General features: G+C 42.6%; 1 protein-coding gene across 2 annotated transcripts in view; it reads left to right on the forward strand.

The window, feature by feature from the left end:
* The window catches only part of igsf3 (immunoglobulin superfamily, member 3), a 64994-nt gene that overhangs the window by 15906 nt on the left and 33033 nt on the right, over positions 1 to 16055 (forward strand). Inside the window, exon 2 of one of the 2 annotated variants that reach the window (XM_049727635.2) lies at positions 2161 to 2538. In XM_049727635.2, coding sequence (XP_049583592.1) covers positions 2161 to 2538 — 378 coding nt within the window. Of the gene's footprint in view, positions 1 to 2157; positions 2539 to 16055 lie in introns of both variants that reach the window. The other variant, XM_049727634.2, reaches the window with a different exon arrangement.

Here is a 16055-nt window from a genome sequence, read left to right on the forward strand (position 1 = left end):
TGGAATTGTACTTTCAATCTCTTGTGGCCTGTTGGAGGCGTGTAAACATGAATCAAGTGCTTAAAGGCAAATGGTTCTTACATTGTGTGCTCGACGGTCTTTATTTTCATTTTCAATGCTGCGAATCGATGATTCCTGTCCAATGCATTTGTTTCCTTTCTGCCATTTATTTGTAAAAAAACAAAACTCATGTGGATTATGCCAATATAAGACTTTATGGCGCACAGCAGAGATCATCAATTTGTGACTTAATTGAGAAGAAACAATAATTTCAGTGTAAATACATTTTTTGCGGGTTTTGTTTTGTGTGAAGTTATTTTCTGTCCTGTAAAATGGGTGTTTTGGCTCTACAAAGTTTGCAAAACACTAAATTCATGTATATTGTACTTGAAGGACCCAAACATGGAACTCCTTGTATAGTTATATTGTTGTGAGTAAAGAAAATCCTTATAATATCTATTATGGTCAATTCCTGCTCATTATTGTTGTGTTTGGAACGATACATTTTCCAGCTGGGCCGTAATGTACAAATGAGCAGTTCTAATAATGAGCACGATACAATTACAAAGCACTTAGCTTCTCATTATCTTAAGCCTTTAATAATTTGCACTCTTTTATTCCCTGGAGCTTTATCTGTCAATATTGTATACCTGCGTGAGTGGGACTTTTAGCCCTCTTCCATTAATGCGTTATTTTAAGAAATCACTTCAATGCAGCTGATGTGTGCAGATTTTTTTTTTTTTATCCTCTGGCCAGATTCAGATTTTTTTGACTTCTTGTCAGTTTGTAATTTTTACATTTTAAAGACTAGCCTGTTAAGTCCAGTGGGGGTCTTTTTCAGAAAAATAACCATGCGTCATAATTACTGTCACCATTCTTATTTTTTTGTTTTGTTTTTGGCTTTGAGTTATCATGGCAGCTCAATTTAAATCCTATTCAAGGACTCTTAAAGGAAATACAAGATTTGAGTGGATTTAAGCTGCACATGAGCTGAATGGACCTCAAATGTAGTTGACAGAAGACCTGACGCTTTAAGCACAAAAAAGAAAATGATAAATGAGCTAACCGAGCAAATTTGCATGACGCGCACCGCACATGGACTTGTGAAAGTACGTCTGCACACGCAGCAAAAACACTTCCATTTCCCTCGCTTGTGCTCACTGAATCGGCAAATGTGCAATGGTGTCGTCCTTTTCCAGCGAGATACGCCAGAATTGAAGCGAAATGCACTGCGAACAGACACAATGCATGATCACACGTGCACACACACACACGCACACGCACACACACTAATGACACAGAATAAAAAACAGGGCTGCATAAGTGTAAGGGAAAGTTACTATGAGTGGGATAGCAGGCTGTAGAAGATAAAAAGCTGTCTGGTGAATTATTAATGGCCAAGCATTGTGTCCACTGCCTCTTTAAAGACACACACACACACACACACACACACACAGCTGCAAATCCCAGTTGTTTGTGCAGACAGGAAACGACATACTTGTCGCTCTGTCTGGATTTTGGGCATGTGTAACTGCTCTGTTGTGTCCGGACCCCAAAAGAGGAGAGGGGTGGGGGTGTTTGTAGCTGTTGGCTGAATGGAGAATGTTGTGTGCGAGCATGTCGGCGTGCAAGCGGGTGCGTGCGGGGATGAGGCAACATTCACACACCGTGTGCCAGCAAACAGTCCAACAATGTAGCGAAAAGTCATTAACAGCTTTCATTTATGCGCCATTCAGTTTGCTATTATCATTTGAGCATTTTTTAATCATTCATGATTAAATGAAAACATGATTTATTCATGTTGGAGCTTAAATGTGTAAATGTGTCTTTAAAAGAAGACGTTTATCGCCCCAAAAAATGCATATTTATTACGTTCCGCTCACAGTTTACACTCGGTGCATCCGTTTAGCTGTAGAGTGATGAGTAGGATTGGATAGCAGCTGTTGAAAAGACTAAGTGAATAATTCAAGCATTGAAAAACAGTGTGGACGCGTACACCTCAAGCTCACTCCCGAGGACGTGTACCTGCAGATGTTCCTTTATTTCCTGCGAGAGCTGCGATGCGCAAACACAGCCAGTGTTAAATATTTCAAAGTGGCGTTTTGTAACCCGTGTTCTTGCTTTCCTCCTTATCTCCGCCCCCCTCCCTCTCCTTAGCAGGTACCGCCGTGGCTCAGAGAGTGGTGACGGTGCAAAGCGGTCCGCTGATCCGGACCGAGGGCTCCCACGTGACAATCTGGTGTAACGTGACGGGCTACAAGGAAGGCCTGGAGCAGGATTTCGAGTGGTCCATGTACCTCCCGACCGCACCTGACCGGGAGATCCGCATCGTGAGCACGGCCCAGCCCAACTACGCCTACTCCGTCTACGCCCAGAGGGTGAACAGCAAGGACATCTACGTGGAGAGGCTGAGCCGTGACTCGGCCATGCTTCACATCACCAAAGTGCAGGCCAAGGATCAGGGCCTGTTTGAGTGTTACACGCCCAACACCGATGGTCGCTACCTGGGCTCCTACAGCGCACGCACCAACCTCACTGGTGAGTCTCACAAGCACATAAATACAGAACGTGGAATATTAGCAAACCTTTTTGCTCATATCAAGTCAATTCAGGTCTCATTTGCGCTCCTTAGTACTTAGTTCTTTTGGGAACCCTGAAACTCTAAATTAAAGTTGTATCTCAGATGAAGCACTTGAATTCACCTCAAAAATGCCCTCAAAGCGCTTCTCAAGCACAAACGCTCAAAGGTGCAGGCTGTCCTATAATGGTTCCCACTTTGGGAAACTGCTTCATTTCTTTTTTCATGGGATTACAGTAATAGCTCTAGCGTCGAGGCACATTTAGATGATTGGGCGCCTTTTATGGTATTGTGCGGCCACACCGGGATACATCCTGTGTGTCCATGTGCGGTCAAGCATTTGGCAGACACTCTAAACATATGCGAGAGGCAGAGTGTGTTTGCCGGAATGGAATCTCATCAACTGTTAAAACTTTGTTCAACTCGTCTTGGTTGCAGTGACAGGATGTGATGCACTGCGGGGTGTCACCTGTTCACTGGATTTTGCCCACAAAACACACACACACACACATGCACACACACACAAAGACAAATATTGCGCGTCTGTCCAACAGGCCCACACAAGTGAGGACAGCTGCCATAGTTGGAAACTCCCTCCCATTCATGGCGGCGTAATGAATGCAGACTTTTGTTGACCTTCCTCTCAGGGTCAAAGAGCAAATTAGTAGTCACCGAGAAACTGTGAAAATCCCGTCACATTGAACGCATCGGTCCGTATTAGACACGCAAGCGAACAAAACCAAGGCCCAAATGTTACTTGCTTTTTTGTGATTTCAAAGTTAATGAGCATTCTAAAAAGATATAAACACTTGCAGAGCTTTCTAGAAGTATCACTTCCTATTGATATTCTTGTTCAGTCATTCATAATTACGATGAGAATTCATGAGCATGATCAGTGTCTTCAGCTAGATCACATGAATTATTACGGTTACGGCAGTTTATCTCAGAACTTTGTCAGTTTGCCGTGTGTTTTGTGAATGTAGGCTGACTGACGCCTGATAGCACACATTATTTATAGACGCTAGCTGTTGTGGGACTTTATCTCTCTCTTTTTCCGTACCCATAACCTCTTAACCTGCTTTTGGAAGTCGGGGCCACTGGGTCTCGTGGCTCTCTGTGGCTGGGCTCTGCTGTTCTTTTGTGATCCAAAAACAGCTGCTCGTCTTCTTCAAGCTTTGTGGGCAAATGAGACCTTGACAACCCCCCCGTGTCTGTTTTGGCCCTGCCCCTCGCTGTTTCGGCTACATTCATCAGTCCTTGACTTTTCTTCTAATGCGCTTAGGTTCTTTTGATATTTCCGCTCTTTTATGAAGGGACTGTATTACAAAGACCACCGCGTACTGAGAACCAAGGACAGGGGCACCTTGATGTCATAAAATTTGAAATTAAACCAAAATTATCCCCAAATTGACACGGACAAAAGACAGCACAAGCTAAAGGGCTGCATCTTTTGGGGGGGCTTTTTGTGACACCTTTTTCCCCATAAGGAGCATCCTCATTGTGAAGTGTTGGCAAAGAAAAACATGTGAAGAAAGAGCATGTGTGACGCAAGCGTCACCTTGTCACTTATCCACAGCCGTTTTCCCTTTCCTTTTCCTGGGTTGCAATTGACAGAACGGGATGTTAACCAAGCAATTTTCTAGCTTTGGAGATAGCAACAGTATTTTTATTTTAAGCTCAACAATGGTTTGAGAAGTATCTCAAATTGAAATGTGTGCGAGCATTAGAGGTTTCAGTATACTAGAAATGAGCAGGAAATCTTCCCAATCCAGTGATTTGAGCTTTAAGTCTCCCTGGTTTCCATGGCTTTGTTTGCGAAGCTAATTACCTGCATTTTGTGTTCTAGAGTGAGCACGCTATCCACGCTAGCTATCCACGTGTCTAAACTTAGATCAATCAAATAAAAATGGAACTGTGTTGTGGCCCCGTGCTTGCTGCCTTAGGGGCGGCGTTAGGAATAATATGCATGAGATTGTTGTAATTGGCTATCACGGCACAAATGCACGATTATTTCCACTGAATTGGGGACATCACCTTTCCGTAATGCTGGAAAAGGTTACGTTTCACAATTCATTTTGGATTTAGCCCTTGAAAATGTTACCTTAATGTTATTTTTGTAAACATTTTTGTGGTTTCTATTGATTGAGATTAAAGATGACAGAGTGATGAGTTTGAAGGCATGCGCCGATATTATGTACACCTACACAAGCTAATAAAAGCTAATAAAAGGGCTGAACCAAAGATCCTTCGCAATAATCCTCAGTTTTGACCTACACTGTGTAAGAGGTAGAATTTCATTATTCTGGTGGTATGAAACTAATTACGGTAGGGGTACGAAAATATTAGAAACACTTGTCATGCAGTGGTGTTGTGTAGGTTTTTAGGTTTGTTTATCGTCTGCATGTAGTTGACACGATTGTTTATGGATTTGTTTTGTCATCATAGGCAATAAACATCAATGCAGCATTATGTTTGTCGGATATAGTGCAGGCCTGCCGTCAGAGCACGCTAGCATCTCTGGAAAGCAAAATCTGGATAGCAGACTTAAAAACTGGTAATAGAATATTTTGGTGCTTTGAATTTGTAAGAGTGTCTCACAAAATGTAATGCAAGGCACCGATTTTGTCTATGCCCCATTTCCGTACCATATAATACTTTGGGTGTTTTTACTTTCTGACTAAAATAAATTAATTAAGTTCCACTCCATTCCGTAAACCATACCTGCTGCCCTCGATAAGGTTTCAAAATCTGACTCAAAAAAACAAATTGATTGTTTTTGGGATATTACAGGCCTTGTTCTAAATTAAATCAGGTTTGAGTAAAAAGTAGATTTTCCCCTGAAAATAGTTTTCATCATAAATTTTCGTAGCTCAGGGGTCTTCTAGTATATCACTGTCAGTGCACCACTTCTCAGTTTAAATGTGTTATAGCTCAAGCTGTGTTTTCGGTCCGTCGGTGGAGAAATGTGAGAATTCAAGTAGGGCGAGAGGTCGCTTGTACTTCTATGTACACACCTCCAATTTTCAGATCTTATGAGCGTTTGTGTCCCCTCCACAAGACTGACTAAGCACCATCTGTTCCATTCCGTTTGCGCTTAAGTCTGTTGGACCTCCTCCTACACGTCAGATTGGCGTAGAAAAGGACAACAGGCTGACATGGTCGTCATGGCCGTCCTTATCCTACGCACCAGCCTGTGTGCGAGCAAGTCCAACAAAGAGTGGGATGACCGAGTAGGACGCGCTTCCTGTTCTCAGAAGCCTTGTTTCATTCCTCGCCTACAAAATGAAACTGCACATATCAGTGTTGAGGAAAGTTTTCCCTTATTCAATAAAGCCTAATTGGACAGAGAAAGGGTGTCCATCATGTATTTGGGGAAATAGTGGTATGCAGAATAAATGCTGAATGGGAGGAAGAGGAAGTGGGGAGGCAGAAGTAGCACTTGTGCTTGGTGGGCCAATACTGAGTCGCGTGTGACCAATAAATGATGAGCTCTTCAGCTCAAGTGTGGTGTGATTGGTTACGCCTCCCCCAGGCATTATCCGCCATGCAACCGGCACCATATGGGTGCATTTTAAATAGTCACTGCCTGATGTGATTGCTAACGTGGTAACTTTCCCACCCGTACAGTTTCCAATTGCCATTCGCCTGCACAATTTGAGAGGAAGACAAAGTAGATGGAAATGTTGGGAATTTCAATGGAGGCGCACCAAAGCTGGCGGGCAATTTTTTTTTTTTTTTAAACCTAGCTGCCAGGCTTCCTGTAAAATGCCACATTTTTTGAGTCGCACAATTGATTTTCTTCAAATTTATGGCCTGAACACACTCATGCACACAATTTTCTGGAGCAAATGAATTTATTCACATGCAGAAATGTGACCCTGTTATAAGCAAAGCAATGCATTCCCAAAGATTAGCATGTGCTTTATGCTCCTCCTCAGAATGCTTCAGTTTCATTCAGGATGTTTTTTTCCCCCTCCAGGTTCTAAATATCTGCCCTGCACAAACCTTTCAGCACTCAGCAATAATCGAGTACAATGCTGTTTTATAACAGTTTTGAAACAGGCTAACATGAGATTTAATTGGTTGGTTGAGTTTGTATCTGATCGCTTGGCAGACATTTTTGACAAGACATCAGATTTTTCGTAAAAAAAAAAGAAGATAAAAAGTCATTTTGCCGTTGATGGCTGGAAAGTATGCTTGCCTACTAAAGTCCCCCTCAAATATCAAGACCTAAGCTGGTCACTGACAATGCAACCCTATCTCCCAATTTCCCAGATGTGTCCCTGCATCTGACTCCTGCTCTCTCCATCAATCCAAATCTCTCGAATCAATTTAGCTCGGGGCCATGCCTCAGCCTTAAGCTGGCGCTGGCCAGGTCGGCGTGCAAGTTTGTCAATAGAGCTGATTGAAGCACTTCATACTGCACGGTGATGGAGGGAACCAGTGATTGAATAGACATGATGGTGGAAGAAGGATTGTGATGGAAAAATGCTGATAAGCATCTTTGGAGAGACTCGTAGGAAACCTAATGTTGACAAGTGGAGAAATAGTGGGATCGGTAAAAGCAGAAGAGTGGATTGAGAATTGAAAGTAGAGATGAATAGACAAGGAAAGTTGTATTTCTGAGTCTGTTGCTATTGATTGGGACTCGATGCTCGTGTGACAGCGGAGCATTTTATCTCTCGTCTCTCCTTGGAGGGACACTGCCAGCTTCTCACTCTGGCCTCACCCTCACCTCTCGGTTTCATTTCCCCGCTCGGCTTCTTGTTGAAAACTCTAAGCTGCGCGCCAGGCAGGAGTCCAAATGGAAATAGATTCTTATCGCCGTTGCCTGGCTCGACTTTTCCTCGCTCATCCCATCTACTTTAGCGGCCAGGCGCTGCGACATTACTGTCGCTGTGTCGTGCCATACACGAGAGGCTTGCACAAACACACACATGCCTCATTGTCACACTGCAGTTAGCTGTCAGTCAGCGGACAGCTGTCGTCCCCCTCCCCACAACTGAGTCTGAGACTGTGCAGTCGTCCTCTTTGGATCTCTACTGTGCTTTCTCGGATGTGGGCCATAAAAATCTTGTGGATCTTAGTAGAGCTGCTGAATATGTTTGGAACACGGTGTGAAAAGTAACCGTTGAACATTTTAACAAATCAGACACCTCCACACTTTCCAATCCCAACACGACCAGCTGTGCTTTTACTACATTTGTAAGGAAATTGAAATTAGCTTTAAATTAGTATGCTAATACACTACTCCCCATGAAGCTTGCTCTATAGAAAATCACATGCTATAACGGTATGCGTGTATCTCATTAGAAAATGCTATTTCAGGTGTTGCTCAGGTAGCTTTCAAAGATTGCCAAGTTCTCACCACTTTGCACCTTGATTTTCATGTAATTACAGAAATACTGTATTTAAAAAAAACTCCCAACTCTCTGCTCCAAATATTGCTGCAGTGAAGCAATCAAGGTGTAATACGAGTGTTAAGCGTATTTTACCTCTCAAAATTTTTTTCAACGACACCCTGATCTCATTTAGCTTTGTCCAATAGCCACCCACCCAACTGGGTAAGAGCTTTGAGAGGATGAAAGGGGATTTTGTGTTTTCCTATATGTTGGTGTGTGTTCTCCATCGTCTATATGTTTATTAATGTTTATATAATTGGCTAAAGATGCAGCTCTGTTCCTGCAGTTGATTCGATTAGTTAAGCTAAGCACCAACCCTCCAGGGCCCGCTGCCTCTTCTCTGTGAGATTACCAGAGCACAGCCACAGTTTGAATATGAATACAACATGAATATGGATGTGCTAACGACTATTTGTGTTCGAGTCTTTAAAACGTGCACAAGTGAAGTGCGGAACTTGCTGCATAATTGCCTCCAGGAAACGTACGGTTGGGCGTCTCGTTGAGATGGGCCGCTTGCGTATTCTCCGACGCTTTGAAGCCTTATCTATGCCACGACGGGGTCAGCGAGTCTTTCTCTGTTTGTGTTCGACAACATATCTGCAAAACGTACATGCGAAAGAGAGACGGGTTATTCAAACACTTGACACATTGCGAATGCCGCCAGATAAATATCCTCAGGGATGTTCAATCGTGTGTGAGAAGCGGGAAGACTGGATTTGTTCAACAGTAATCTTTGCTTGGATAACACTGCAATGTCAAGTCATGGTTAGTTAAGCCTCAAAAGTGCATTTTTTACCGAGACGTAAAGTTCGAGTAAGTCAGCAGGTGCCATAATATGAATTCCCTGGCTTGTATTGTAAAAGTAGTTTGGGAATTGCTTTTTTTTTTTTTTTTTTTTTGCTATACCACAAGAAGACACATTTGACTCCAGAAGAAACTGAGAGCGGCAAGAAAATATATGAATCGCCAACTTCCAGAGTAAGACACAATAGGGTAGTGTAAGCATGAGTGTTTATTTTTGTCCTTTATAATCACACGTCCTCAAATCTCAACCAATGAGGAACCAGTTGTGATATGGTATCAGTGCGACACACAAAACATCAATAGAAAAAGGAGAACCCCATGAAAAGGTCAAACTTGATTTCACAGTTAGTGGCAAACGAGTTTCCCTTCTACCATTTTTTTTTTTTTTTCAGTTTAGGCCCTTCAGAGGTGCTTGTATTGGTTTATAGATTAGCAAAGCAGCCAACTCATTAGCAGTCGAATCTAGTCACAATCTCATTGTTTGCAGAGGTCGCGTTAGAAAGGCTGATGTAAAAGTGGAAATGATGTAAGGGCTTTGTGTGCAGCTTAGGCTGTTGTCCCTTGCTGCTTGTTCGGTTTTCCCCCTAAAATTAAGCTCTGGACAAATGTACAATTGACATCATTTCCCACCAGTTAACTCGTGATCTCATTTGAAAACAATCGAAATGGGAAGCCGGCTAATGCCGGCACTTACTGAAACAGTGACTTGTTTGCCTCGTTTGACTTTTGTGTTGATGGTAGAAAGAGAGGTGTGTTTTTACAAGTGAGGGTGGAGTGATGATCTGTTTATCCCTCCCAGAAAGTCTGGCAGCGCAGATTGGCAATGGCTCATTTGCCTCACCTGCTGTTTTGCTGGATGGCAGCCGGGTGACTGACTGAGCAAAGAACCATTTCTTTCAACTTTTTCTTTTTTTTTTTCCTTTTCAGACACATATTCCATCTCTAGATTGCTCCCGGTCTGAGCTGAGGGTTGACCTCTTGACCATGTGGCATTCAGACTAACTATTGTGCTTACCAAGTAGCGCTGAGTTTTCCTATTTCTCGTCATCTTTCCACTAAGTGGTGCAGTTCTGTGTGCTTTATTCTGCAGCTCCGATTCATTTCCATTGTTTCCAGCTGTTGACAGATTAGCCAAGCAGATATATGCATAACCTCCATTTATGGGATCAGAAATCATTTTGTTCTGCCCTTGTCGTCTTGGTTTAAAATGGAGGTGGCAGGTAGCTTGTATGCTACCTTCCCCTTTATTTAGAGGGGAGGTTTGTAGAATTGGCAAAATGACAAGGCTGTGTACACTGATTAAAACACAGCGGTATGATTTATAAGGTTTATTAACTCACCCAGACACGCACACATGAGTATGCACACGAAAATGGTCAGATGGCCGCGACTATAACCGGTTCTGTCCTCCGGGAAGTCTTTAATTGGTCACAGCGCTTTGCCATCTGGGGTTGGTGTGACGTACGGAGGGAGGGATGTAGGGATGCGGGATCCCGGCAAAGAAATCAAGGAGAGGAAAGGCAGCGCAGCGCAGGGATGAAACCTATTAGGAGTTTAATACCGGCACCCCGTCTACATTGGGAATCATGATATGCTTGATCAATGCTGTTTATAATGTCACAGCGTACCACTGCACATGGAGTACCCGTGCGCATCGGTGCAAGCCTTTGGGTAGATTAGGTAATTGCTCTCGTGGGATTTGTCTGTTTTTTTTTCGTCTTCTTTTCTGTATGTCAGGGTGAGGTTTTATTTGGATGTTGGCAGTCTTTGGCAAATCCCACGTGTCCCCACAACCTCTGGTACTGCAGGGACGTGGAAGACAAACAGTCAGTGCTGGCTGTCTGATGGAAAAAAGTTGCAGCTGGGAAAGATGGCAGGGAGGAAAAAGAGGGCGGGCGATGCTAAACGGAGGGGTATTTTGCGCATGTTTTAGGCACGGGGAATAAATCTTTGATGTTATGAAGGATTTTAGTCAACGATAGCTTTGCGCGCAGCTCGTCTCAAACACTCTCAGGAAGATTTGTCTTTCATACTCCCACCTCTCTTCAGACTACCCCTCCTCATGCTTTACCATTTAATCTCCGCTTATTCTCCATCTTCCCAACACACTTACTCAGCCTCATTTCCTGGCGGGGCCTCAGTTAGAGGTAATGTCATAATTGTTTATATACCTGTGTGCGCGCGTGCGTGCGTGTTGTGCACGCATCTCGTTAAATCCTCCTCTTGTGCCTTTGTATAAACAGAGTCTCATATTTGAGTCTTCTCACCGCGAATCCCTGTCTTATCACAGCACTCAGCCTTATAAATCCACGTCACCATTCAGCCTCTACAATAACAAAAGGCAAACCGCTTCATTCTTTGCCCAGCGCGCATTTCACTCCTCTCCCACTTTATGCTTTTGTTACGCCGCTGGATTGTGCGGTTCAATTAGAAAAATGGACGTATGCGAGGTTTCAGACATGAAACTGGCTCAAACTTGTGGGATGACCGAAGAGTGCACCACTTAAAGCCAGGCATATAGCCAAGTCTTTGCTTGCCTTTTTTTTTTTTTTTTTTTTTTTGTAAAACCTCCTATTAAACTATACAAAAAAAAAAAAAAATCTGCAATATTTTTCTCTCTGTAGAAAATCGCTTTACTATGTTCCGTCAATAAACGTTTTGCAGGCTATGAACAAATTATAAATACTTTTACACATCTTCATTGGCAGCCTCACAAGGCTACAAAATTTAAAACTGCCATCAGGCAGTATATCTCCATGGGATTACCTGGCACAATACAAAGCCAATGTGGCCGTTGAAGTCTCCATCAAGCGCTTAGTGGGCTTACCATCAGGCCACCTATGGAATCAATCTGTATTACATTAATGAGGAAAGCATAAGCCCCTCACATATACGCAAATAATAATTATGCAGTTACGCTATGCTGGATAAACCCGCATGTGCGTAGAAGTTCTTGGGGCTATTACACCAGCTTTGTTAAGTACTATGTCAACAAGCATAACGACTAATAATTTCACTTCTTGGTGAACAAGCCTGCTGATCTACTCCCACCTGATCTGACTTGAAGCATTTTAAAGCTAAATATAGTGACTGTGCAATGCTAGAAACCTCAAATGCTAGCGCATTTTTATCAAGGATCTAACAACAGACATATTTGAGGTGTCACGTTTCCGCCGCTGCTCAGTTCATCTTGACACAATAGGAATTAGAGTGGAGAATCTTGATTTCTTTTCTGCATTTAAATATGAGGCGTGTAGGTGAAATGCATCAGCTACATAAAACGTACGACACCATGGCAACGCAATGAACATCAACCCACCAAAGAATTTGACAAAGAAGGAATGTGACACTGTAAACAATGGATAACATTGGAGGACATGCGGCATTTTGTCTTCTCATTCTTGGTGTGCCACTGTTTATTTGAAGAGGAAGACAAGCTATATTTGAGAAGAAGCGCTTAGTGTCGGTTCAAATTATTCACATTGTCGCATGGAGAGAAAAGTCTGTCAACAAGTCAAAGGGCTGATTATTTGGCTCCTCATTTTAGGTAAAGTGACTCAGCCCTTGACATAGCACTTTTTAGACATAGATGACATTTTTGGAAACTGGACTGAGCTAAAGGTTTCTTTCTGGGCATGATGGTAGACCCTGTGTGAAGCCAATAGATTTAAAAAACGAATACTGATGAGAATCAGAAGGACAGCAGATAAGATGTGATCAGAGGAGTCCAATGAAGAGCACTTGAGTGCTGAAGATGCAAGCTGTGCCCACAGTCAAGTGTTTGATTATTAAATGGAAAATGCTAACCGAGAGATCTGACACATCTTTAACGAATACTGACTTGTAGACAACCCCAGATGGGAGAAAACTGTTATTTTCGAGGTTGAGCTAAGACCCTGTAAAGATTTCAGTTCAAGTGGACTTTGGAACGGCTGTGTACTTGTTAACCCCCCCACCCCACCCCGGAGTCTAACACATTTCTGCAAGAGCAGCAATAAATGCATCTTAGGATATTTTCCTAGCCAGGCCAATCGATGCACTCTTGATTCAAGATAGCAAGAACAACAATCGGGGTAATCAGTGCATTCTTGATATATACTTTCAATTGGAACAGTACTTGATCACAAGAAGAGTCCATTTACTATTTCTCTGGCATATTCATTTGACTTTAGACCTGAGACCCCTTCACATCCTTCAGTATGGAATATTATTGTATTTTCCATTTAAAAGCAAACATTCTCAATTTCAAAGCACTGCATCAGTCATACATACAACACGATGGGTTGCTGAATTTTTGGACATGAAAGCATTGTGTGTTTGGGTGGGAGGGGGTCACCTGCTAGGTTGTGACGCACTTCTCCCGCTATACATCTGCAGGTATAATGAGCTGGAATAGTCACAGGAGGTCGAGCTTTGTGTATCCTCCCTATACAGATGCTACTTTCTTTGCAAGTCTTATGACTCACCCCTAATAAAAAATAATCAAGGAGGCATTAAACCATTAGTTAGTGAGTGTCCTGGAATTCAATAAAAACTTCTCACGCTGTGTTCGAAGAAAGTCTTTTAAGAGGACACGCTGATGGAGGAAGTAGACAAAGAAATATGTGATAATTGGCTGCAGACAAGCTAGTAGGCGAGGAAAGGAAGGGTACAGGGGACTAGGCGGGGGTGCGCAGACAGACAAAGAAAGCTCCAGTGAGGAGAAAATGGGACAGAGCCTAAAGAAGGATGACTCTTTGGTGACACCAGAAAGAAAGCTAGCGAGACCCCTTTTTATTAAATGAAAAACCTTCTCCCTTTTCCTCATCGACCTCTGAGCTGTTGCACGGGATTCAACCAACCCCCACCCCCACCCCTCCCACGTCAGCGCTGTTCCATTAGTGATAGACCTCCCACCTTCTAACTGAAAATCTCATAACAGCTTCTGTAGGATCGCTCATATCCAACCACTTTTTGGGATTTCATCCAGCTTCACATTTGCCAAATATTAGATATGTTCCGAGACCTCATTAATCAGAGTTTGCTTCATGCGTACGAGACTTTTAGCTCACAGCGCCTCATCTGTTAAGCGGAGTCGGGAATCCATTTGTTTTCATTTGGGACGTTTGGCTTATAAAACGTCCAAATTGGCCAAGTTTGCATTATGGAATATTTCCTTCCACAGCCCGAGGTCTTTATAGGCAAAGTGTTAATGCATTGTTATTGCAATATTGTAGAAAGAAGCCTTTGTTTTCCATAAACTGAGCTGAAAAGTCACTGCTACTTATGGTGTAGCATATTTCTCACCCGACTTCCTCTGCACAAATAATTTCAGCAATATGAAGCTCTTTACTGCCTCAAAAGAAATCGGCAATGTCAACATTGAATGTTTGAACGGTGTTTGTGCACATCCGTGAGCAAGCTAATAAATCCGCAGTTATGATTCACTGTTGACCCAATTATATGCAAGGGTTATTAATGGCCTCATTGTCCCCCCCCCCCCCCCCCACACACACACACACACACTGATATTTTTCACTAAAATCACTGATATGAATTATGAACATTAGAAAGCAATTAACTTATTTGTTTGGGAAAGCTTAAACCACTTTGTTCAGGAACAGCCTGACTTGGATTTACATCTGCGCGACATACTAAGTACATCATTAAAAATAAAATTAGTGTGAGAAAATGTCAACAAATTCCGAAAGGCCCGCTGAGTGAAACCAGCATTGATTTACAATAGAATATAGTGTAACTTCTCCTTTCTGGACCAGTAGCTTTGATGGATGCTGGCATTTTGCCGGAAAGACGCTGGAAAGAGAGCATCATAAATTCACAAGAGAATATCACACGCAGCATTTTGGCAGCAGCGCCCACCAATCATACACGATACATAATATGGCTACACTGGATTGCATTAAAATATTACATGGGCAGCATGCTTTTGAGGCCGTGTCTGATAATTGTGTGACACAAGATTTGAGAAGGACACTTAAAAGCGGTGAAAGCCATGAAGCGATGCGCTTCATCTAGGTTCCACTAAGTTGCTCGGGCTCCTCTGATCATGCTCGTGTGTTGTATTATGGATGGAACCCCTGCCGAGGCCCTCGATCACGCACTGCAGCCTCCAACTTTTTGACACGAAAACCCCCTGACCCTACCCATCACCCCCTCTCTTCCCTGCTGCTGATTTCTCATTTGGCATGGCTCCTTATTAGGCTTACAACTCGTTTGTCAAAGTTGGTGTTTGGTTTGATGACCTGTTGGATTTGCTATTTTGCGAGGAAATATCTTGGCATGAGGCTACAAAGAGAATACAATATACCCCATCCATTGCAGGGCTTGCGTTCCAGATTATCCTCACAATATTTGAAAACCACAATATAAAAATACCTTATTTAAATAGTCCACAGGCATGTTTTAAAGCATTTACAGCACTAAATGCATCTTAAAAGCATGTGTGTGCACTGAGACTGTAATCTTCAAAAAGCATTTTAAAGTATTTTTTAAAATAATTAAATGTGTCGGTTAATCGGCAAATGATTAGTCATCAAAAAAAAAATCATAATCTAGTAATTTTAAAAGTTCAGGTCCTCTGAATTTCACCCTCTCTACAATAACAAGTCTCAAATTTCTGTCAGTCTCCATGAAAGCAGACTAATTATATTTGTGTTGAACCAAAATAAAACATTTCCAAGTAGCTGTTTTTGCTTTGGAAAATAATGATCAACATTTTGCCTATTTTACGAAAACATTACAGATCAACCAGTAGCTGAATCTTTTAATTTGTTTGTGTGTTTTCTGCACCGTCAATTTGAAATCATGAATAAATTAATCAATTATTTAAGAAATCGTTAGCTGTTGCCCTAGTCTAAAATATGTGAGAAGGATCAAACAGATGGGTGGTCTGGAACGTATCTCCGACAAAAAACGGGACGTTCGCTGTAATCCGACATTATTATCTCCTTGTGTTAGCTCAACGCCTTGAGTTTGACAAAATTTGTTTTGCTCCTCACCTTTGTCCTCTCATTTAAACCTCAATTATACTATCTCCCCATTGTACCTCCTCATCGGCCAATCGAGCGACTCGACAGCAATCTCAAAGATGAAGAGTTTGAAGCACGATGGATAACGAGGATGTTGGTGACAGGTGTAGGAGAAACCGTTGGCGTATTCATCCCTAATTGTATTGCGTCCTGACCCGATACACCCGCTTGAGTCGCCGCCATCTTGCCTCGGTGATTTGCAGCCGAGGATCGCCTCCCCCGCGCTCTGTCGTCCTCTCAGCA

This window comes from Syngnathus scovelli, chromosome 8, assembly GCF_024217435.2.
Source record: "Syngnathus scovelli strain Florida chromosome 8, RoL_Ssco_1.2, whole genome shotgun sequence".
Lineage (NCBI taxonomy): Eukaryota > Metazoa > Chordata > Actinopteri > Syngnathiformes > Syngnathidae > Syngnathus > Syngnathus scovelli.